The 25,598-nt window shown below is 43.7% G+C and overlaps 1 protein-coding gene across 2 annotated transcripts in view; it reads right to left on the bottom strand.

Annotated features, from left to right (window-relative positions):
• Positions 1–25,598, bottom strand: part of CD86 (CD86 molecule) — a 61,115-nt gene that overhangs the window by 15,307 nt on the left and 20,210 nt on the right. For both annotated transcript variants that reach the window (XM_046659023.1, XM_046659022.1), the window contains exon 2: positions 13,128–13,177. In XM_046659023.1, the coding sequence (XP_046514979.1) occupies positions 13,128–13,177 (50 nt within the window). The remainder of the gene's footprint in view (positions 1–13,127; positions 13,178–25,598) is intronic.

The following is a 25,598-nucleotide window of genomic DNA, read 5'->3' as shown; positions in this document are numbered from 1 at the left end:
ACCCCGATGCTATCTTATCAGTAATGATATTGAAGAACTAGATATTAAACTCTGGAACTGTGCTTACAGACTGGCACCTGGAGAACAGGACTTTTGTCCTCACTCTACCACTAACTAAATGTGTGGCCTTATAAGAACTGCTTCTCCTCAGTTTTCTTATCTGTTTAATGAAAGGATGGACTAAATGTTCTAAAGATCTTTCCAGTACTATGGTTCCATGAATTTCAATCCCAGAACAGGGAAAACCAACAGAGTTAGACAACTCATTCGCCCCTCTGTTACCCTCCTGTACCCTTCCATTCTCTTCACCGTAGCTGTTACAGGCCCATTACTTCTACACTGTCACCAAAAGCTCCCCTTGCCCCTCCCTTCCTCCTTATTCCTTAGCCTGCCATAGTGAAAAGTCTTCTGATAATGGTAACAAATTTGATATTGCTTCTTTCATTATGCCTCAGTAGTTGATCACATTGAGTAATATTTTTGAAATTCAAATAGTTCCCTTTTAGAGCTTTCCTCATGACTGCTCTTCCCATGGCCAGCTCTCCCAAGGATATAAAACAGTTTGGAAGTGACACAAATAGTCAACCAATTCCTCTATTCTCAGTGACCTCTCTAAGCTCTTTCAGGGATCAGAAAGAGAACTGGGCAAATACAATGGCTGTTTTGGGATTGTGGTAGTCAAAGACCATTTAAAGTACATGAATGAAATTCTGGATATGAATCATAGATGGGAAGGTGAGGATGTGTTTTTGGAGTATTGGGGAAACCCCAGGTGCCACAAACTTGCTCTTTCCAGTATGCCTTGCCCCTGGAAATTTTCACAACCCCTGGAGGACATGCTGGGAGAGTTCAGAGAAAAGCTTTCATCCTTGAGGGCATATTGGAATTTGTGGAAGGGATTTGGGCCACCAAACTCCTTAAATGTGATTGATTATAGGGTTTTTGTAGGACCTATTCTGGGTCACAGAATTACTTGATTCTTGGCCAAGAAAACAAGTAGTCATGGTGAGAAGTGCAGGGTGAGGGTGGAAATGCTGTTTCTTAGTTAATGTGAAGTTAGACGCCACCTTGGGGAGGAAGTGACGGTGGGTTCTAAACAAAGCTTCATCATTCAGGACTTCAGTAAAGGATGTTGACATTAAGGAGAAAAGGGGAAGTAGGCTGGTGAGAGAGGTGAGAGGGGTTTCATTTGAGGTGTTCTTTGAGGGGCGGTAGGAGAAATTAAATTGATCTAATCCATGGGTTTCTCCTCTAAGAGGGAGTAGATGGACAAATAGTGAGACGCACTTGGCAAAATTGAACTGTGTGCAGAGTGGCCCAGTGAGAACATATAATCAAGCGGGTTGGTAGTGGTCTTGAACTTTAGGGGACGAGGACTCCATGCATCAGTGAGTGTTGGCACAAGTTTGAATCACTGATTGTTACATTATGCTCACTAGAACCCTGTAAAACACTTGAAAATATAAAATGCAGCATCTGTACAGGATGCATTCCCATATTGGAGGGCAGTGGGAAATCTACCTGGGTACCTGGAACAGTGAAAGGGGGACCTTAGGAAGCTTCACTGCATTCACTAATGACCTTACAAGGCAACCCTGGGGCTCTTGCTATGCCTTTGCTAAACTCTGAATGATAATGTAACAGTGCCACCTACTGTAAAAGCTTCTAGCAGCTAGCCCTGGGGAAACTCATTCTAGTTTTATGACTAATTTGCCATATGATATAGGGCAGATAACCTAATGGAGAAACCAAACATATAGTTGAAAATTCTGCCAGTTAACGGTCAACGTTATGTTATTACTCTGTGGTTAGTTGTGCCTTCTCGGCCTGGAAATGACTTTGCCTTTGGCTTTTTCTATCTTGTTGATCCCTTGTCTCCTTCCCACCCTCTCGCTCCACTCACATACTGGTCCAACTTATACACCCCAGGCTCCCCTCCCGAAGATTATAAGGGTTTTTTCTTCCATCCATCTAACTGCTCCCCTTCTTACCTACCAACTGAAAGTGTGGTCTGTGTTCTAAAGGCATCAGCATCCCCTAGGGGTTGGTCAGAAATGCAGAATCTCTGGCCCAATCCCAGCCCTATCATGGGAGGATCTGCATTTTCACAAGAGCTCCAGGTGAGAAGCTGCAACAGAGGATCTCTCCCTCTGTCTCCAGAGTAGAACAGAGAAGCTAATGACCGGAAAACTTTGTTTCCATTCATCCCACCCAAACCCTTTCTCCTCACCCTAGGGAGGAAATCACTCTGAAGCCTGTTCTAAGTGGAACTGAAAGTATTTCACAATTTATATTGCATAGCTCCTCACCAACCACTGGCTTCCATGATATCACTCAGAGCTACGCATGCTGATCCCCTCTCTGACGCTATGGGGAAGATTTAGCTCAAGGTCTATTTTCCCTAAGTGGCTTCAGCCTCCCCTGTTATGACCGCAGACCTTAGGCACCCGGCTGCTGGACTCAGTGGGACTTCATTGGTGCGTAAGCATTGAGATTCTCTCCTTTCCCCAGCACTTGGGTAATAGAAATGGTCTGGGTCTAGTTGAAAATGGTTAATATGATGATATCAGGAGCTAGGCACTCAATGATCCATCTAGACACTTCCCTAATCAGCTGGAGGAGTTTGTTTCAAAAATATATGATGGTGGGGCTGGCCCGATGGCATAATGGTTTAGGTTCACCCACTCTGCTTCAGCAGCCTGGGGTTCACCAGTTTGGATCCTGGGTGCGGACCTACACACTGCTCATCAGCCATGCTGTGGCAGCATCCCAGATCCAGGCAGAGACCTACACACTGCTCATCAAGCCATGCTGTAGCAGCATCCCACATACAAAATAGAGGAGGTCTGGCACAGATGTTAACTCAGCGACAATCTTCCTCAAGCAAAAAGAGGAAGATGGGCAACAGATGTTAGCTCAGGGCTAATCTTCCTCACCAAAAAAAAAAAAAAAAAAAAAAAAGGCGAGGACTTCCTCAGCAATATACTGCTTGAATGTTTCACAGAAACTATAGTTTTCTAACCTTTTGAGGTCTCGGACCCCACCTGGGACTTCAGTCTTCCCTGCCACTACCTCAAATGTGTCTCTTATATGCAGTCCTGAGCTGCATAACAATGTTTCAGTCAATGATGGACTGCATATGTGACAGCGGTCCCATAAAATGAGTACCACATAGCCAGGGTGTGTAGTAGGCTATACCATCTAGGTCTGTGTAAGTACACTCTTTGATGTTTGCACAATGATGAAATTACCTAATGGCACAATTCTCAGAACATATCTCTGTCATTAAGTGGTGAATGACCGTATTCAAAGATCGTCTCTTCCTCATGTTACTATGCTTATCTGTACTCATGAATTTTCCTTCTTTTACTAAACTTCCTCTAAAGCTTTACTAGGCCCTCTGGAGCCTCATTCCATTGTAATAAACTCTTCCATGTCTTCAACCTCTTCATCAAATATTTCCCCCAAGGTTGTGCTTTTCTTGAGATCTGCTCCTACTCAAAGAATGCCACTTGTCCTCAACTATTGCTTGTTTCATCACACTTCATGAAGACCTTGAGCAACACCTTTTCCCTTTTGAGGTGGCCCCCTCTCTCATTGCTGTTAGCTACCAATCATTTGTCACTACTTCCTTGCACACTGAGGATTTTGGCAGTAGATGCAAGGCCTTTCTTTCCAACCAATTATTGCTATCAATTTCGGAGACTCCAGCATGGATGAGTTCACCAACAACATCGCCTCAAAGTTCTTTGATCTTTTCCACTTCAAAGATCTTCATCGACAGGCTGTTTCAGCAGCCCCTCTCCCATGACATAACCCTGACCTTTATCACCAAGAACAGCTCTGCCCCTAGAATCTTAAACCTCAATGTCCCTATCTCTGTCCACAAGATGTCTTCCTCCAAGATTTGCTCTTCATTGCTCCTCCTACGTCTGTTCTTTGATGTCAGCAAGACCTCAGCGCTATCTATTCTAGACCCTGTGGTGCAGTGCTTTCTAAAAGAACTCTCTGCAATGATGGAAATGTTCTATATCTGTGCTGACCAATATGGTACTCATCAGTCCATACTGAGCACTTGATATGTCGTTAGAGTGACTGAGAAACTGAATTTTTAATCTTATTTAATTTGAATTTAAATAACCACAAGTGGTTAGCGGCTATCTCACTGGATAGCACAGTGACAGCATAACTTTTCAATCATTCTCTTGCCAGCAAATTCAATAAACTTGACCCTCTGTGCAGAATTCATCCCAAGAACACTTTACTTTTGATCTACATCTCTGTTCTTACAACTGAATGCTTGAGCACTCCTGGAGGAAATTATTCAATTTTCAGACTGGTGACATTACAAATCAATGTCTCCTGTCCCACTTAACTTGGCCTCTGGGCTGCTGACTCTGCTTACTACCCTCTCCCTTCCTCACAGCAGTTACTTCAGCAGTACCCTCTCCTACTGCTTTTAGTTTCTCTTTCTCTTACAGTCACACTCCCTGAAAGGGTAAGGAGGAATTTCTGCCTCCACCCCCAGCCTCTGTCCCCCACCTCTCTGATGAAACTTCTTGGGCAAAGGTGGGCACTGGCTTCCCACTACTGCCACATGCAGAGCTCTTTCAGACCTCATCTTATTGGACCACTCTGTTGAATGTCACCTTGTTGGCCATCTCCCCTGCTTGAAACTGTTCTTTCCATATCTCTGACCTCCTGGTCAGTTTTCTCTGATCACTCCTTAAACGGTGATTACCTTGAGTGCCTACTCTTGATCTTCTCTTTGCTCTCCACACTCTCTGTTTTTTCTCCTCCATCCTCCTGCATTCAACTGCCAAGTATAAGCTAGTAATTCACAGAGGTTTATCTCCAGCCAATAACTTTCACTAGAATTTGAGATCTCCATGTCCAACTGCCTGCTGAATACCGCTATTTAGATAGCAACAGATACTCTCCTCCTCCCTTTCAAACCTTCCTGTCCTCTGTCTCAGTGATGGTTCCCCCACTCGCTGCTGTCAGTAGTCATCTGAATCATGTGTGGAAAACACCCAAGGGAGGATCTGCACAGATGCGGCTGAAGAGCTCTAGAACTACCACAGCCAGAGCTGAACTCTAATGTGTAAGAGAAGGGTGAGGAGACAGTAGGAAGCAAAGAAAAGGGGCAAGCGGAGAAAAAGAATTTTGTATTATCAAGAGATCTTGGGGACACTCTCTTTTAGGTTATGACAAAGGTTCTTTGCTTGATGAAAATTTAGTCAGGCTCCTGACCTTCTCCTAGGCCCATCTATGCACTTCCTTGTAAAATCCAGTTTTAGCAAGAACCCTGCTAAGTTAGTTTAACCAGAATCCCCCACCCTCACCATCTGATCACCCTGAAATATCTGATCGGGTTCCTCATCCTCCAGCATCTCCCAGGTGATGTCTGATCACCCTGGCCCGTCTTCAGCAAGAATCCTATTAGGTCAGTTTAGCCAGAACCCCACTTACCCCTAATGTTTCCTCTTAGTAGTTTTCCGTCCACTGACCCCCCACCCTGCTCCTTGACTATAAATTCTCACCTGCCGGTGCTGCATTTGGAGTTGAGCCCAATATCTCTCCCTCACTGTAAAATCCCTTTGCAGAGGTCCCTATGCCTATCTCAGTAGCACCCCTGCCTCTTTAATAAAGTCTTCCTTACTGTGCTTTAACAAATGTCATTGAATATTTGTTTCTTTCACAGTTACTAAAGAGACAGTCTCTGTTATAGGGCACACATGGTTCTCGAGGAGTTTTCATGGCCTAGATGATATTTCTGTTAAGACTAACTTTGCTTTGATTTCATGCATACCATGTATTCTATTATTTATATAAATTATATATATAATTATGTATATTTATATATTATATATCTGTCAGAAAATATATAGCATCTACTATATGTCATATGAAATGTCTATTAAAATATATAAAACATCATATAAAGTAAAATGTAAGTGTAAAATGTAAAACACATCATTATATGTCAAAAAAAACCCCAGCTTCTTTGACGTACAAACCATCAGACAACACTACCCACTACCCCTTGTTGTGCTGTTGTCCATCTTCCTCCTATGTGCCCCCTTATTCACTGAGTACTTGGCTTGCTGCTACCATCTTCTGCATCACTGCCCCTGTCTAGGTGACTTTAGCCTCATGAACACAGTGTTCAGTATCTCACTTTCATGTCCTTCTCCTCTCTAGTGATCTTGTCATCCACTCTACTCCAGCCGTCTCCTCCCTGGATCAGATCCCAGACCAGACTGTCACCACTGTACTTCCTGAAAACTCTCAACATCAAGCATCTCACCTGGTGACCACTGCCCCCTGTCTTTTCATTTCATTCCTTCTCCTACCACCACTCCGTCAATTCTTCCACTTCGCTGGGATATATTATGAATTGCAACACTTCTCACTGTATCCGCAGATACTACCCCAGGCCAAGCTCCATTACCTCTTGATTGGCTAATCTCAATTGCCTCCTAACCATATCCCTATTTCCTTCCTTACCTTCAAGTCTAGCTGCTCAAGTTCAAATGATCCTTAAAAAATATCTCAGATGACATAATTCTCCTTTTTGAAAGTCTCTGATGACTTCCCACCACAGTGAAAATTATATCCAAACCCTTTCCTCTCACACTGAGAACTACATCCAAAATCCTTCCCATGGCCTGCAAGGTGTTATGTAATCTGGTCCTTGGGATTTTTCAGAACTCTTTCCATCATCTACTCTGCCCCAGCCACACTGGCTTCCTTGCTATTCCTCCAAAAAACCAGGCACACTGTGTCTCAAGGCCTTTGCTCATGTTGATTCCTCTTCCTGGAAGGCTCTTCATCCAGACAGTCTCATAGTTATTTCTTTACTTCTTACGGATCTCTCATCTTCCTATAGCTACCCTCCTGGGAGATGTCTCTGAGTAACCTATTGAAGACAGCATCTTTATCACTCTCTATTTCTTACGCTGACTTATTTTTTAACATAGTACTTATCATGAGCTGACCTGATATGGTATGTTTGGTTATCTCCTGAGGAATCTGGCTCCTGGTTAAAACTTATGTGTGATTTTTCAGGCCTGACCCCGGGCAATTGCAAAGGCTTTACCTGGCGGGCTTACGGGGAAAAGCTGCATTCCCGACACCAGACTTGGTGCACAGCCCGTGCGCGGCAGTCTCTCAGGGGAGCTGCAGTCAAGGACTCTAGTGCCGGCAGCAAGTCTTGCTCTTTTGCATATTTACATTAGTAGCTCAGGTGTCTTTGTTCCTAGGTTTACTTATTTGAGACCTTGGAAAGAGGTCTTCAGGTGCCCCCGCTGAGGCCTCATGGTGGGGAGGAGGGAGAAGCTTGGAGACGCTTTTCCCCGTGTTGACTCAGTATTTCTACTCCTAGTCCTTCCCCCGCATCCTTCTCCTCTACCTCTACACTAGTGCCCATAAAACTGTTGGAGCCTTTTGTTAAGGGCCCCGTCAATAAAGAGAAGATCTCCATGTCTGCACTGATCCACCCGACCCTTGACTCGTGGGCTGCACAGAGAGAGAGAGAATTAAAAATGTAGAAGAGGTTAAAGGTCATGAAGAGTTAGTCTGAGAAGCTCTAGTAGTTTCTAGAAGAAGAGAATGGAGTAAGTGGTAGCTAAACAATATTTGGAGAGATAAAGGTCATGAATATCCAAAATTGATAAAGACATGAGACCTCAGATCAAAAGTGCATTCTAAGTACCAGGCAAGATAAACAAAAATAAATCCACACCTATGGGGCCGGCCTGGTGGCTTAGTGATTAAGTTTGTGTGCTCTGCTTTGGCGGCCAGGGGTTTGCGGGGTTGGATCTGGGGCGCAGACCTACACACCATTCATCAAGCCATGCTGTCGCGGTCTCCCACATACAAAATAGAGGAAAACTGGCACAGATGTTAGCTCAGGGACAATCTTCCTCAAGCAAAAAGAGGAAGATTGGCAACAGATGTTAGCTCAGGGCCAATCTTCCACACAAATAAATGAATAAATAAAAATAGATCTGCACCTAGAAACATTGTGGTGAAGCTGCTAAACATAAAGCATGAAATGTTTTTTTCAAACTTACAAAGAAGAATAATAAAATCAATTATCCTCATTCTTTAAAAAATGCAGAATGAATATCTACAAAATAATGACAATGAGACTGAAAGCTCCTTAGCTACCACAAACCAAAGAAGACAATGGAGCAATAACTTCCAAATGAATATAACACAAAAAAGAAAAAGAAAGCAAATTATAACATTTTAATTCAATGGACTAATACAGTTTCAAAAATTATAAAAATGAAAAGCGTTTAGAAATTTTAGAAAGCATGTATAAAACAACATTGAATAAAACATATTCAGAGATTTGCATATATGTTGTGATCACAACTATATATAACTATTTTTACTCTCTTGTCTGTTACTTCGTAGTAAGGACTAGAAAAGTGATTTTTAAATAGTAGAGGGAGTTGAGTCCTTTTCAATAGAGATGTCTGTAGGAAGAAGGAATGAAAGAAGGTGAAAATGAAACCAAGAATGGGTAAATACTCTTAGAGGGTGTTAAACGTATTCCTGTGATTTTGAGGTCCCTGTGGCCTGGAAATGTAAGAGCAGGCAGTTCTGTGGAACACATCAGCTCTAGAGGTAAAATCTTGGCTATAAAGAAAGGGTTACAAGTGTTTCTGTTTCTGTAAATCTCAACAGTGTTCAGGAGGACAAAATCCCCAGTTGCATATTCTGAAAATGGTATTAAGATCTCCTCACAAAGGAAAACTAAGCTACGGCCTCTCAAACTCTTGCTCCTTCCCAGAGGAGTCTGTCTGCCATTGGAGCCTCTACATTCCCTACCTATTTCACTCTTGCTCCCAAACAAGCCTACACTTACCCTATTCAGTGACTGACTTCCACTAAACTAACTTGTCGTTAAATGAACTTGCCCATTCTCTCTGAAACTGACTAAACACTCTACTAAAATGATCAATTACTTTAGGGGTAAGATATTCCCTACTGGCTGTCATACATGTATTTCAAAAGACTCTGAAATAGTAGCTTAACACAGAAGAGTGGCTCCACTGGGAGAACTATTGGGCTCCAAGACAATTCTTTGGGAGTTTGGGAATTAGGTCTGAACTGTCACCTCCAGGTGGTGATTTTAGTGACTACCCTCAATAGCAGTAGGAAATGGGAAGTCAAAGCAACCGTGGAAACATAATCCCTGTGCAACCACCCATGTGAGAACCTGTAAAAATCTGGGAGGAAACAGTGGATCTTTCCATAGGATGTGGAATGAGGGTTTGAGCCAACTTTATGTAAGTCTTGAAGTGGAGAAAGATGCCCGACTACACTCTCAGTACATTAACTGAACCAGAGGTATTGTTCAAGAGAAATGGAAAGTCCTAGGATCCAGAGAACCCCCAGACAATAAGAGAGCAACTATCAAAAGTCAAATTAGGGGCTGGCCCAGTGGCTTAGTGGTTAAGTTTGTATGCTTCGCTTCGGTGGCCCGGGGTTTGTGGGTTCGGATCCCAGGTGTGGACCTACACACCACTCATCAAGCCATGGTGCGTCCCAAATGCAAAATGGAGGAAGATTGGCACAGATGTCAGCTCAGCAACAATCTTCCTCACCAAAAAAAAAAAAAAAGGTCAAATTAGAAAGAAACTTCCTCCTGCTGTGTGAACTACTGATTTTCCAAATACCACTCTGGCTCCAGCTTTCAAGTGTTACAGAGGTACTCGGTAGCCACACACAGAGCTTGATAGTTAGAGGTGCCTCTGCTACTGGCACTTAGAAATTCCTTTAGCTTTATAAATACAAAGCTCAAATTGTAATCTAATTCTGCAAGGTCACGGCTGCCCCTCCCATCCTTTTCAATGTTAAACTCTCATACAATTTTTACCTCAATGGCAGGGGCAGCAACTATAATGTCTAATTTCTATAACTAGGGGAGGACACAAAAGATATGGGGGAAAAAGGAAAACAGAATTATTTCACTGTACTGTTCTATCTTTGCCATCAAATAAATTATTCAGGGCTGCATTTTGATGTGGATTATCTTGGCCAATCCATCTCCTTTCTCCTTTTGGATGCCTGCCTATGGCCAGGTCACTGCTGACCAGCCCAGTAATCAGACATGTGTCCTGAGAAGAAAGACAGGTACAAATGCCCATTGATTCTTTTCCATCTTTAAAAGAATGGAATCTGTGTTGCTGCTGTTCTTGTTTTTAATCATGTGTGAAGTGTTGACAATGTCATCTTCTAATCAGGTGTCCCCATTTTCCTATCCTAGTTGAACTTTGTACTGCCAAAAACCTAGTCACTTGTTCTCTCACCACTGTAAAACTTAAACAGTTACCATTTTGGGGGAGTTATTTTTAAGGTTTCAATATTGATAACTCTCCTTTCAGAAGCTAAGAAGTGTCCAAGCTGTTTCAAAGGCAAAGTGAGGGTGAAAGTGACACCTGGACACAGTCTTGATAGGCTTTCTTCTCACTTTCAGCGTGCAGAGTCAGAAAGTTTGGGGGAAAATGGTACTTTAGTTCAGACTTTTCTGAAAATTCGTTTTTCGGCAATTATTTTTTTCCTTCTCTTCCAAGTGTTAAGAGCCAGGGTGGTCATTGTGATGAGAAGGATCGGGGCCCAAGCTTTAGGGACAGCTGAGGGGTCCACCGCGGGGAGGTGGAAGGCATGCTGGTGGGGAGCTCGTGAGCTTGGCTGAAGCACAAGCCACATTATCCACCAAAGTTGTTTGGTTCCTCAAGGAGCAAATCCTACCATTTATGAATTGTTCACTAGCAAGAATTAGGAGAAGCAGCATAATGTCAAGGTTAAGTGACCAGATGCCGAATCTACACCGCTGGGCGTGAAGCCAAGCTCTGCCACTTACTGGCTATGTCGGTCTTCGGCAAATTACTTCACCTCTCTGGTCTTTAATTTCCACGACTGTAAAATGGGGAATCGTAACAAGACCTAAAGCAGAGAGTTATTGTGATATTTAAATGAGCTAATATTTATAGAATTCTTAGAACAGGACCTGGTACAAGGGAAGTGCTACATCTATGTATTTGTCAAATAAATAAAATAAGTGGAATGGGAAGGAGTTCCTGCTGGATCATTTCTCCAGAGCCTGGTCTTACTTCGTTTCTCCCTTGCTCTTGCCCTCACATACCTTCTACCTCCCCAAGAGCTAAAGTAGCAGGTCATTGGGCCCAGGAGGTGGAAGCTGCTGTTATGACCTGAGTCAGTGAGGTGATCAGTTGACACATCGATAGACCTCACAGTCACGGACTCAACAAGCTCTAAGGTGCTAAGCAGAAAACAGAAATCACAAAGGGCCTGTCTGGGCCAGCACCAATGTGAGGGAGCCTCTCTGTCTAGATCCCTGGCTCCTGGACTCCCACAGCAGGCATGAGTGTCACTGACTAGTTGCCCCAGGAACTCAAAGGTGGGTTTGGAAGCGTTTAACTGTTCTTCCAAATTGTTTTTTTCCTTTTGTTATGGTAAGGAGATGCAGTCACCAACCATCCTGAACCAGACCAAGCCTCATTACAAGAGCTACGCCTATGACTTTTGCCTTATTTTTAATGCTAAGATCTCTCCAGGAGGAGCTTAGGCCTCATAACCATAATAACCTGCAGTGGAAGCGTGTTTTCCAGCTGAGCTGCTGTGCAATCAAATACCCACCTCTCCCATTTGAATATTCATTCCCCACCTGAAATAAGAGGTCTCTACTTTCCTTTGTTTGGGGACGCCATGACTCTGGAAATGATTCTTCAGGGTCCCTTATTTGCTGCAAATATGCCTTATTTTGTGAGACAACTACTTCTGGTAGAGAGTATGATTTAACTCCCCAGGAGGGAACTCACTGTGGTTTCGGTAACATGAGGACAGTGGCCAAGGGCCTGGTTTGTGGTCATCTGGAGGAGGTGAGCTCATGGCCAGGCCAGCTACTCGGGGGCAGCCTGTGTGCCTCTGTGGTCAAACTGCAGGTTCAGCTCCTCTCCCTGTCTGCCCCACACCAGGACTGGGGGGCATCCCTCTCCGTGCTGAGGGTGGGGGAAAATGAGAAGCAGGAAGGGGTGGGACAGGAGAAACTAAAGACACCCAGTCACAGGACGTGTGACAGGAACCTCGGCCAACCCGGTTTACAGACAAAGAAACTGAAACTCAGAGAGGAGAAGCAAACAGGGAAGATGGGCGTTTTGTGAGGCCTGACACTGCAAAAATGCCTTTGGGGTAAGGGGAGGGGCTCTTCAAGGAAAAAATATACAGAATTCAAATGCAAAATGCCTACATTTTGCCTACAATGCCACCTAACTGGAGGAGAATGTGATAGAAAAGTTGCCGTGGAAAGAGACAGTGGTCTTAATTTATTGTGGTTAAAATAACTCACTTAGGAAATTTTACCAAAGCATAAGACGTGTGACCTCACTGCTCGGGCTCCTCATGGAGTCTTGGGGATCTTTGGGAAGAGCTTGTGCAAGTGAGGAATTCTGAGGCTCAGCTTCATTAGCTTCATGGTAAATCAGCTGATGTAACTAGCTGAAGGCCACTGAAGTGGGTGGCAGCAGGGCTGGGTTCCTTGATCCTCCCGGGTAAGCAGGGGCAACTATGACCTACGGATCTGGGCTGGTGGGGAAGGCAGTGGAGCAAGAGGGAGAAGGTAGGCAACATGGAAACCAATGCTCCTTAGCCCAAGAGTTGTTTCCTAAAAGCCTGAGAATGCCAGAAATGAGGACACAGAAGGCCAGAAGGGACTATGTGTGGAACAAAAGAGTTAAGCTTCAGAGATGTCAGAGCAGGGACCTTCCCTGGCTCCCCGGGTGTCACTGGACAGGCCCACCTACCCTACTTGGTGCATCCAGTACCAGGGGTGTGAGATGGCAGAGGAGGAGGATGCACAGAAGGGCAGGGCTCCATCCCAGGCTGGGCCTGCCATCAGCTGAGATACCTGTTCTCAATCGGGATGCTTCCTTCTTCTCCAGGAAAGTCTTTTGTGCGTATGGTATTGTGCAACACTGGATAGGAAGTGAGTAAAACCCACTGTGTCTCCGGCCCAGGCTTGCAGTGGTCAGACTCATTGAGAAACAGTGGAAGAATTCTAGGACTTTACAAAGCCAAAAGTTTCTTACCAGAGAGCAGGAAGGTCATCACAAAGAGAGTGTTGCTCAGTCCCATAGTGCTAGAGTTAAAAAAGAAAAGATAAAACTTGATTAGAAAATGAAACCAAAAACCAAACACGGCAAGTGGAGTCTGGGATTCCCTTAGGTCCGTGGGAGTGGCAGGGACCATGCTATGTGTTCATGAAAGACGGTTCCTTTTCCTCCTACCTCCACAGGAACACTGTATTTCCCAGCCTCCCCTGCAGTTAGATGGGCCATGAGATTGAGTTCCAGCCAATGGAATTGTGGGCAGGAAAGACCAGTGTTGCTTCCAGACCTGCCGCTAAAGCCTCCTCTCTCTTTCCTCCCTCCCCTGTCTCCTTGGACGCAGAGAATCCAGAGGAGGAGTCCAAGGGCCTAGAGGATGGCAAAGTCTCAGTATGAAAGGAAGCTGGTGTGCCGAACCAATTAATAAAACAGCTGTCTCCACCCCACAGTGATCCACACTGGACTGTGACATGAGCAAAATGTAAACTTTTATTGTGTTAAGCGAATGAAATTTTGGGGATAGTTTATTGCAGTAGTTTGCGTTACTTATCTTGATCAATACGATGGGTATGATGGTGCAAATGGAGAGTACTCATGTTTAGAAATCAACTTTCCTTTGGTTTCCCTGTGGTTCTCCAACTTTAATGTACATCAAAATCGCCTGGGAGAGCGTGTTAGAGCAGTTTTCCGGGCCTTGTCCACAGAGATTCTTACTTAGTAGGCTGGGTGAAACACACAGCTTACAAACCCACAGGTGTTGATGGTGGTGCTGGTCTAGGAACTCTGCTTTGAGAACCACTGCCCCAGAGTATTCACTTAATCTACAAGAGGGAGCCGTGGAAGATGACAGGCATTGCTTTCCAACCTCTATCCTCTCTTTCCTCCCCTCCCTCCCTCCCTCTTTCTTCACTCACCCACTTACCCCAACTTAGACCAAAAAGGCTGTAGAGAGGCTTACAGGGAAGCACAGAACAAGGAAAGATGACCGACACTGGAAACAGGTGGAAAGCAAACCAAATGCAGGAAGATAAAGTGGAGCCAAGTACAAGGCCAGTGCTAGATGCTTACCATAGACAATCTGCCCACCTCGCATGGTGTGGCTCACAAGTTTGGCTTGTAGCTTTTTAACAGCCAAAGTGAAAAGGAAAACCTAACTGGTGGATTAATTTACAGATCTGTCCATCAGATCAAAACAAACCACAGCTCAAGAGAAGATGCACAACTCTTCCTGATGAACAACAGAAATTTCTTCCTTGGAGTTGCTTGTCTAGAAGCCATCCCTGATCCTTTTGGGCCGTCCCAGACACCCTTCCTCTCTGCTCCCTGAGCACCCAGCACAGGGCTTTGGGCTAAATGTATCTGTTATGTTTCTTCCTTTCTAGACTATAACCTCTCTTTTTTCAGTTAAAAGTTTTTGAATAGATTGTACTTGCGCATGGTGCTAAATTTAAAAGGTAAAGGTGATCAATAGTAGAAAGCAAATCTCCCAATCCTGTCCCCTAGCTATCTATTTTTCCCCCATAGTCATAACTGGAGTGACCATGTTACCTGTTAATGGTTTCTTGCCTCTACTGGCAGTTATTTTAGGCAAAAAAAAAATGAAAACACAGACTCATATTCTTTTTTCATTTTATTTATTTATTTTTTTGAGGAAGATTAGCTCTGAGCTAACATTTGTGCCCATCTTCCTCCATTTTTTATATATGGGACATCTGTAACAGCATGGCTTGATAAGCGGTGCACATGTGCACACCTGGGATCTGAACGGCGAACCCTGGGCCGCCAAAGTGGAGCATACGAACTTAACCGCTAGGCCACTGGGCCGGCCCCTTTTCATTTTATTTTTAAAGACAAATTGTGGCATACAATACACAGTTTTGCACGCTTACCACTACGTTAGATATTGTTCTGTATCAGCATGTACTGAGTATTCTTGTTCTAACAGTTGCACATTATTCTGTTGTATACTGTTGGATGGCAATAATTTATTTCACCAGCCCATATCAATGGACATTTAGGTTGTTTCTAATCTTTTGCTACAATGAAAAACCTTCATCATATGCCAAGTCACATATGTGGTAATAAGCTATCTTTCTAGAAGTAAAATCTCTTGACCAAAGGGTCAAAGAGTAATTGAGGTTTTAATCTTCACAGATATTGAAAGATTGTTCTCCCCTAAGATTATATGTTTATGCTTCCACCAACATAACATGAGCATACTTATTTTCATGTAGTTTTTGCCAACATAGCATGTTTTCTAACTTGTGATCTCTACCAACAGGGAAGGTTAAAGTGACACCTCATTGTAATTTAAAAAAATTTTTTTTGTTGTGGTAAAATACACATGACATAAAACTTACCATCTTACTCATTTTTTAAGTGTACAGTGGTATTAAATATATTCACATTGTTGTGCAAACACCACCGCAACCCATCTCCAGAACTCCTTTCATCTTGCAGAATTGAAACTCTATATCCATTAAACGTAACTCCCTATTCTCCATCCCCCCAGCCCCTGGAAAGCACCATTCCACCTTCTGTCTCCATGAATTTGACCACTCTAGGTACCTCATATAAGTGGAATCATACAGTGTTTGTATTTTTGTGTCTGGCTTATTTCACTTAGCATAAGGTATTCAAGATTCACCCATGTTGTAGCACTTGTGCCAGAATTTCCTTCCTTTTTAAGGTTGAATAATATTCCACTGTATGTGTATGCCACATTTTGTTTATCCATTCACCTGTTGATAGACATTTGAATTATGTCCACCTTTTGGCTATAGTGGATAATACTATGAACGTGAATGCATAAATTCTCTTTTCAACACCCTGCTTTCATTTCTTTTGGGTATATACTTAGAAGTGGATCATATGGTGATTCTATTTTTAATTTTTTGAGGCACTGCCATACTGTTTTGCATAGCAGCTGCACCATTTTACATTCCCATTAACAGTGCATAAGAGTTTCAATTTCTCCACATTCTTGCCAACACTTGCTATTTTCTGTTTTTTTAATTCTATAGAATCCTTCCTAATGGGTGTGCAGTGGTTCTCACTGTAATTTTAGAATGCATTTCTTTTATTATGAGTAAGAGCATCTTTTCAAATGTGTAAGAGAGAATATTTCCTGTTCCATGTGCTGTCTGTACATTTCTTTTACCTACTTTTAACTTTGGTCTTTGGCCTTTTCTTCTTGATTTATAGGAACTCTTTTATATTTAAAACCTCAGTGCTAATTAGTAACTAATTAGAAAGTTAGTGCCTTATGACAATGAGGTGCAAATGTATTCAGTTGCTGAAGCACACAGCAGGTGTTCACTAGATGAACCTCATGCTTGCTCCAACTGCTCTCTGCCTCCCTTGCAGTGATGTCAGTAGTTTCAGAGCCTGGGCATTATCTGTTGGGCCAAAGCTGACACCACTTAATGGTAGAGCCTGGAAAGAGACTTCTCTATATGATTCCTGTGCACTTCCTCATACTCCATTATCTCTAGCATCCTATTTATCACAGAATCTGAGGACTGGAACCTTTTGAGTCTGAACTCTCACCAAATACAGGACATACCCATTGTTCAAAAACCAAAAATCAGTATACTTGACCTAACCAAAGATTTTTTTTCCTGGAGTGATGTGTGGAACAGGGATACAAAATCAAATTATATTTTGCTATAAATTTAACAAATCACCTTTAATTCAAATAATTACATGAAACCAGTAAGGCCCTGGGAAATCTTGGACAAATGATCCCTGTAATTCATGCAGTGGGGAGGAGCACTGGGTATGGCACGGAAGTCAAGGCTATCTTTGACTTCTCCATTTGGAAACTCTCTTCCCCTGAGTGAGAAGCTGTCTCTTCTTCACTTCCTCTTGTTGATACTGGTGTTGTTCTCTGGAACTACCCAGAGTAAGCTCAATACACTTCTGTCAAAGCCCTTCAAGGATTTGGGGACAGCAATCATGTCCCTCCTCAAAACCCTGGCCCAGCAGGGACAGTCCTTGTAGTAAACTTCAGTGACATTAATTTGGAGACTGTACACTGTCCTGGACAACATTTCAGACACTTGGCTTGTCAGAGATCCTATTAAAATGTGTGTTAAAATACTTGAGATTAACATGATTCCCTTTTATAGAGCATAAATGCCCCATGTGAAGAATTTCTCTCCACTCTAGCCATGGTGTGTGGGTGTGGGCAGGGGAGAGGGGCACAGTTAGGAAGCCAGTTTCTTCAATGTTGTTGGCTCTGAAGAAGAACAGAAATGTCACAGCTCCCTCAGGAATGAACTCTCAGCCACAACCACGAGTCATTGCTTTCTCCAGAGGCCCCGAGAAGTAGAAACTTGCTCTTGGAAGGAGAGAGTGAAAAGGGGAATGGGAAAGGAAAGAACCTAAGAATTTCCGGGGGGGCATTCTCTGAGAGGAGATTTCTGTCAGCTGTGAGCAAAATAAGGCCTGTAGGTGGGTGAACTGGTCAAAACCTAAAACGTGTAGCCTTCATGTGGCTGGAGGTTCACTTCAGAAACCAAAGAAGTGCACCTACCGTCCACCGCTTTCCCCTACATTATATGCCCAGCCCATCACAGAACATGAGCGAGAGTCAGCTGGATGAGTAATTAGACTGCTATTGCTCACAACAAGGTGGTATTATCGGCCCCATGTTACATATGAAGAAAGGGAGTCTCAGAGAGGTTAAGGAACTTGCCCTAGCCACCTGGCTAGTAAATGAGCTGAAATTTAAACCTACGCAGCCTCACTGTGTTCTTTCTAACGCTAGCGTAGTTCCTTTAAAAGTTCCAGCCAGTTCCAGCTGTGCTTTGGGAGCAAGTGCAAAGGATGCTGACTCTACCCACTCTCAGGGTCCCAGGGGAGCAGCACATCACCAGGGCCAGGTGTGATGGTGGCTCCTGGAATCAGAGTGCGACGCTCAAGGAAACAGGCTGGGATGGAGTGGGAGGGGGCCAAAAGCATCCCTTTGTATCAGGGGAGATTCTGTCCTGAGGTTCCATTCATTCCACAAATATTGTTTGAGCGCCCTTTATGCGCCAGACAGAGAAAGGTCCTCTCCACTTCAGCCCTGGACAGGTAATCAGTGTCCTGGCGTGGGCCTAGCTCCAGGCACATGGGTTACTGTGTTTCAGCTATGCCTCTCCTAGAAGAGCTCTGGGGAAATGTGAGTATTTGGGACGAAAAAGGAGGGGATAAAGAAGGGATTCTTTGTGTCTCAGGTCTGAAGGAGCGTGTGGGGTCTAGTTCAGGCAAAAGGCAGTATGAAGGGATTTAGTCGGAGGCGGGGGGTGGCCAGAAATGGGGTGGGACAGGAAGTGCAGATATGATGACACAGGAAGTGAGAGAAAGATTCCAAGGCAGAAGCCGGGGAGCAAGAAGAAAAATGTTTCCTATTTCACAACTTTGTCTCGAATGTTAGTGGTGATCAAGGCAGTAGGAAAAATGCTGATAAGTTTGCTGTTGTCTAAGGAAAGTTGTTCATTGAGACCATCTCTCAGGCAAACATTTACTGAATTTCCTCAGTGTGGGGCCTGTTCTAGAGGTTGTGGGGGAGTATAAAGATGTGTAGGCCTTGGTCCCTCACCCAATACTAAAAAGAAAGACAGAGTGTCCACAGATAACTACAATTCAAGCTCCAGGACCAATGTGGAAGGTGGTAATGCTTATCCCCTCCCAGCACAGGCGAGAGTCTTTGCTCCAAACAAAGCAGGAGATGCCACAGCCTCTGGGGAGGGAGGCTTAGGTCCAGCTTAGTTCAGCGCTCAGGGCCTGGCCCTTTGCCTTCTGCCGGTTCATACTGTGACTGGAAAAGCCAGACTTGCTGGACCGTGCCCTGATGTCATTCATTCGTTCAACACATGTTTATTGAGCCAGGCTTGGTGCTAGGTGCTGGGAATATAATGATGAGCAAAACCAGAAACAGCTCCTCTTCACGTGGTTGCTTAAGGTTTAGTAGAGGAGCAAGATAATGATCAAATAATCACACAAATAAGTGTAAAATTATAATGATGACAAGTGCTACAAAGGAGAGGTTCATAAAGGAGAGGTTGAGAGCCTATAATAGGACCAGTCTAAAGTGAGATTTGAAGAGTGATGTGGTAGATTGAAGATGGACACATATTCTTTGCTACTCCTCCCATGAAGAAGGGGCATCTCCTCTCGTCTCCTTGAATCTGGGCTGGCCTTACAGACTTGTGACCAATAGAACGCGGTAGAAGGGATGCTGGGACTTCTGAGGTTAGATCATAAGAAGCCTTACAGCTTCTGTCTTTTTTGGAATACTCTTTCTGGGGCTCTGAGCTACCACGGAAGATGTCTCACTCCCCTGAGACCATCATGCTAGAGAGGCCATGTGTAGGTGTTTGGGTCAATAGTCCCAGCTGAGCCAAGCCTTCCGGCCATCTCTGCCAAGCCACCAGACATGTAAATAAAATCTTGGATCCTCTAGATCAGAGGTCAGCAAACTGCAGCCTTCAGACCAAATCTGGCCACCACCTATTTTTATAAAGACAGTTTTGTTGGCATGCAGCCATACCCATTTATTTACTTATTGTCTACGGCTGCTTTTGCACTTTGATGGAAGAGTTGAGTAGCTGTGACAGAGACCATATGGCCTACAAAGCAGAAAATATTTTCTATCTGGCCTTTTATAGAAAAAAATACTGACCCTTCCTCTAGAACAGCACTGTCCAGTAGAAATATAATGCAAACCACATATGTAATTTGAAAATTTCTAGCAGCCACGTTAAAAAAACTAAAAAGTAGGTGAAATTAATTTTAATAATGTATTTAATCCAATATATCTAAAATATTATAATTTCAACATGTAATCAATATATAAATTATTAACAGATATTTTACATTCTTTTTTCTGTACTAAATCTTCAAAATCGTGTGCATATTTTATACTTACAGCACGTCTCAATTAAGACAAACTACATTGCAAGTGATCAGTAGCCACATGTGGTTAGTGGCTACTGAACTGCACAGTGTACCTCTAGACTAGCCCATTCATGAACTCAATATCAGCAAGTGACCTCAACTGATGCCACGAGGAACAGAAAAATCACTCAGAAGCCTGCTCAAATTTCTGACTCAGGACATTGTGAGAAAGAGTAAAATATTCATTGTTTTAAGCTGCTAAGTTTGGAAGCAATTTGTTATGCACAATTTGTAAACAGAACAGATTGAATAGGCGCTAACTAGTGAAGGGTTAGGGGGTGGCTTGAAAAGATTCTAGGCAAAGGAAACTATGTGCAAAGGCAGTGAGGCAGGAGGGCACATGAGAGAAGGTCAATGTGGCTAACATGAATAGAGAGGTAGGAGAGAAGACTGGAGAGGTCAGCAGGGGCCAGACCATACTCATTTTATGGCTCAGTTAAGGATTTTGGTCTTTACTCTGAGAGCATGGGAACCACTGAAGAAATTAAAGCTGATGAGTGACATAATCAGGTTTGCACTTTGAAAAGATGACTGGCTACTGTGTAGCAAATGGATAGTAGGGAAGCCAGACCAGATACCAGAAGACCAATCAGTTGGCTACTGCAGATGTTTAAGTGAAAAAGGATGGCCATTTGGTCTAGGGTGGTAGTGGCAGAAACAGAAAGAAGTAGATACATTCAAGTAATATTTGGATTATAATCAACAGGATACGGTGAGGGATTAAATATGTGGGATGAGGACAAGGTATTGATTGATTCATTCATTCATTCAACAACTGAGTGCCAGGAATCATTCTTATTTAATAGACTGATCCCACAGTGGATGCTACAGGGTTCCTTTACTTTTTCAATTTCACATATTCAGTAAAACTATGAATGAAAGCACAGCAATCATACTTCTGCTTTCCAATGTGCAGATGACACAAAAAACAGTCAGATAGCTATTAAGCTGGTCAGCTGAGTTAGTATTCATAAAGCCTGAAAAGAGATCTGATAGTAGCATGATGAATCTCGTGAGGATAAGGGTAAAGACCTGTGCTTAAGTTTTAAAACAACAACTGTAAAGCGGGACGAGTAGACAGAGAAATAGCTTATCCACAGTAAATGTAACAATCACATTTATTGAGTGTGGCACGGCTACCTAAAAATTAATTCAGTCTTAGTGTAGACTTTGGTCCCTGTACTCTGTGCTAATCAGACCACATCACTTGTGGTATCACGTTCGGTGAGGTCGGTTATACTTGAATGACGCTGACAGATTAGTTTATCAAGAGAACGAGCAGCACAATTCACCAGGGAATAGTGAAAGTATGTCAAATGAGGAACAGTTGAAAGGAGGTGGGTAATGAACCTGGAGAAGAGGAGCCTGCAAGAGCATGATGGCTGTCTGCAAATATTTAAAGGGCCCCCACGGGATGACACACGCACTGTTGCTGAAGGGCAAGGAGCTCCAATAATTGGAAGTTATAGGGAACCAGATTTCAGCTTCAGATAGTGAAGAACTTTGAATAGCGTGCTACAACCAAGGACTAGACTTTCTTGTGAGGTAATGAGCTCCTCATCACCAGAACTGCTCCAGCAGATGTGGGGTGATAATGCAGAGGAGACATCTTAGGAGGGATTCTTGAATTGGGTGGGTAGTTGAACTCTGTAACTTTTAAGTTTACCTTTAAGATTCTCATTACATACCCAGGAAGAAGGAAAAATAAAGGAGAAAATCTGGCCACACCACCTTTCTCTGTCTGCCATCTGGAGTCCATTCCTCTCATTTTTAGCATAGTGTAGGGTACGGTGCATTTAGAGGATTCCCCTGAATGTGCAGGGTCTGCCGAGCTGACTACAAGTGGTCCAGGGCTTCAGAAGAGAGGGAGAACAGCAAGCAATCCTATAGCCCCGAAGGGTAGGGTGAAGGTGGTGATATTTGGACTGGGCCTTAAAATCGAATCAAACTCGGTTTCAGAAGTGTACCCTGGTGACAGGAACAAAGTGAGCTACGCACATTAGTGCTTGCAGGAGAGAGTGTACTTCTGTTAGAGCGGATGAGGTTTTTACCCAGTATTGGCTCCAAATGAGCCCACTCATTGTGACACTCCCACTCTGGAGGGCTGTCAGCCTAGGCCACTGCATTGCTTAACAGAATCTTCCTCAGAGAACTGCTGTCTTCCTTTCACATTAGCAATGGTTGATGTTCTAGAACTCAGTGTGGTGACCATCTACCTCTGTCCTTGGAGGCTTCGCAAGGTTCCAGCAATTCTTCCCATGACCGCGCTTCAAACAGGTTCCTGAAGAGGTACAACCCTGCATCCTAGGCATCCAGTTAACATGTCTTAAAGAACTCCTGCCTCCCGAGGAGCCACTTTTAAATGTTTGGTTGAGTTTAACTGGATAAATATCTCAGTCATATTCTTGACACACACATACGTGCATGCACATGTACAAGAGCAGAGGCGTAACCATGTGTTCAAGCCTTCTTATTGGTATAATCTTCTTGGCAACTTTCTGAGCCATAATCAAATGTAATAGTCTGTGAGGACACACAGAAATGGGGGAATGACTAGGGCCTTTTTTAAAGGACAAAAGAAAAGATGAGTGGACTGGAAGAGAGGTTGACTTTGGACAAATAGTGGGAAAATAGCTTCTGTGAGAAGAGTAGGATAGTTTAATGGGGCCTGGAAAATCCGAGGAGTTTATTTTTGATTTGATAGAAAACAGAGAGTTTGGGATTAATAGTTTGGAAGCAGAAAAAGTGTATAATGACAGTTTAAAGAAAATAAGCCTGTCAATGCCCAGAAGAAGGAGGTGAGGGCTGGTATCAGGGTGATCAAGAAGCCAATATCAAAGGCTCGTGAACCTAAGATGAAGAGGCTGAATCAGGATAGGGACAGTGGGCATGACAAGAAAGAGATGAGCAGGAGCGATGCCATGACGATGATATGAACACTTCCTGGTGTCTGGTGGCCAGAGGAGATGATTCCCTATGGATATGCGTCACCCATCCTGAGCTGCTTTCCTTGAACTCTCCTGCCAGCCACGTCTCTTTCTAGCTCAGGCTGGCTCACATGTCTGACTTGGTTTCCAATCTCTTCTTGGAGAAAATCCCCCTGAGCCCCATTTGTGGAGAATTTTCTTACTTAACACCGCCTTCCTTTCATTAGCTGTCCTTTCCCTCTCTCATTTTCGAGCACGGTGTTTCCACACAGATATGAGGGGACCAGTGTCAAAGATGCATAGGTACGAAGAAGAAATGTCTTCGCACACTCATAAGGAGGAGAAGCATGCTTTTACTCACTCCCCAGGATTGTAGGTAACTAAAGAATTAAAATTGAGGCCATTCCCCTCACTCACCCAAAGGAGCATAACACGGCCATAGCCTTTAGCTTTTCCCATCTCCTGACAGCAAGTTTGTGTGAACGAGAGAGGCCCAGCTCTCCTAGTCATATGTAGAATTGGACCTTTCTGAGTCAAGGAGCACCACTTTTTCAAATTGCCAATGATTTGGGGAACGATTTTTTCCTTTGTGCCAAAAAGTGCCTTGGATAAGCATCATGCAAAGTTTATAGGTACCCCTCTCTCAGTCTATGCACATCAGTCAAGGTCTCTGCCTGCCGTGAATAAGACCCACAGAACTAAGGAAAAGGCAGCCATGCCAATCCTGACCCCCTAAGGGAGCCCCTTCCTGTTCTCTCAGAACTAGAGTCATGGTCAAAGAGAAAGCCAGTGTTTCAAGGGCACAATATGAGGGACGTCCCCCTCTCCCCATTCCGCATACCAGCCCTACTCTGGTTGGGATTCCCAAATTAGTCATTCCTTGGGTTAAGGCATTTTTGAAAGCCCCTGTTAAGATGCAAATGACAGCTGGAAGGGAGAAGTGTTTTTATCTTTAGCTATTAAGATTTAAGTTCAAGTTAATTTATCTAATAGGAAATGGAACTCAGAAAGGAACCATACTCATGAAAGGAAGGAGGACAGGGAATGGGACCTTTCCCACCTTGACAGGGAAATGCAAAGTGCTGAAGACACGCTTTTCTTCCTCTACCCATATTCAAAATGGCGTCTGTTTCCCCAGCCTCAGCCTGAGTGTACTCTGATGTGCAGCTCAGAAACAAGTCTCTATATTGTATTAGAGATGAGGACAAGTGTCCAACAAAGGCTTGTGTGCCCAGCCTATGACCCTTTCCTCCCTTCCTGTCTCCCAAATCCTTTTATCTGCCTGACCATGAAAGGTGAATTGTCAACATTTGCCTGGACTCTGGATAACTACTCAGGAACCGCACCTGCCCTCCCTACCCCCTTGCTTGTTTCAGATGTGTTTTGCTCTATCTCTTCACATCTTCAGTCTCCTGGCCCAGTGACCCTTAAACCCAACTCCCACCTCTATCTGATTTTTGGAACATGATATCTGAACCTTCATTTTCTCCTAAAGAATCTGGCTTGGCTCACCTTTTCACATTTTGTGTTCCCTTCTCTCCTACCCTAGCCTAACTCCATAACATCCAATCCTCACCTCCACCAGCAAGGCACACCTAAGATCCAGGGATATTAGAATAACCAAAATATCAAGATCAAAGACACAGGTATTAAACAGTGAACACAATCACAAAGCACCATTTCCTTCCCTACAAAGCACTGTTGCTTCATGGTCATTGTTAGTGTGACTAATAGTCTTCCCACGAGACTAGAAGCTTCGAGACCATGTATTTTATGCTCCCTGTTAAAAACCCAACAGCTAGGACATAGTAAGCATTCAATAAATATATTTAGAACATATGAATGAACAGAGATTTATAAAACCTTCCATTCTACACAGGATAGCCCATGTAAATAGCATCATTTGCGGTAGCAAAGAGAAGACATAATATAGAGCTGTGAACTTGTGCACATAATTAAATAGACTCATGTTGGTCCAGAGCCTTAGTCCCAAGATTGAGGTTGCATATCAGAGAAACAGGTCATCTCCTTCATTATTGCGCTTTGAGTGAAGGGGGAAGTTCCCTTGGCCAAAAATTATTTTCACCTGTCTCTCCAGACCCTTAACTATTAGTGGAGGCACTATTTTAAGCCTATTTGCAAATGCAAATATGTTCATGGTATACAGAACACGATAAACCACCGCCTGGGCTCTTTTTTGACCTAAGACTATTTCTTTCCAAATGAGTTATTGGTCTCTGATGCCAAGAGGGGCCAATATTGGGATGGGGCACTTAGATGAGACGAAGAAATGGGGAAAGGTTTCTGATAGAAGCGAAAAGCCAAATAAGAAAGCAGAGGCTACTGCAGAGCTGTGGGTTTTGCCCCCAAAGTCTGGAATTCCCACTGGCAGAAGGGGTTCAGGCAGGGCCATCAGCCTCCGATAGCTTCTCCGGGAGCAGAGCTACTTGGAGCCCCCAGCACTCCAAGGCCAAGAGCAGCTGCAAGTTCTCTGGTAAGTGGTGCCTTCTGTTTCCTGCGTGTCCTGTCTCCTAGCTCACCAGAGCAGATCAAGGGATCTGGCTGGCACAGACAGGATTTT

Source organism: Equus quagga, chromosome 4, assembly GCF_021613505.1.
Source record: "Equus quagga isolate Etosha38 chromosome 4, UCLA_HA_Equagga_1.0, whole genome shotgun sequence".
Classification (NCBI taxonomy): Eukaryota; Metazoa; Chordata; class Mammalia; order Perissodactyla; family Equidae; genus Equus; species Equus quagga.
The sequence above is the reverse complement of the archived record's forward strand: the minus strand, read 5'-3'. Positions and strand labels throughout refer to the sequence as shown.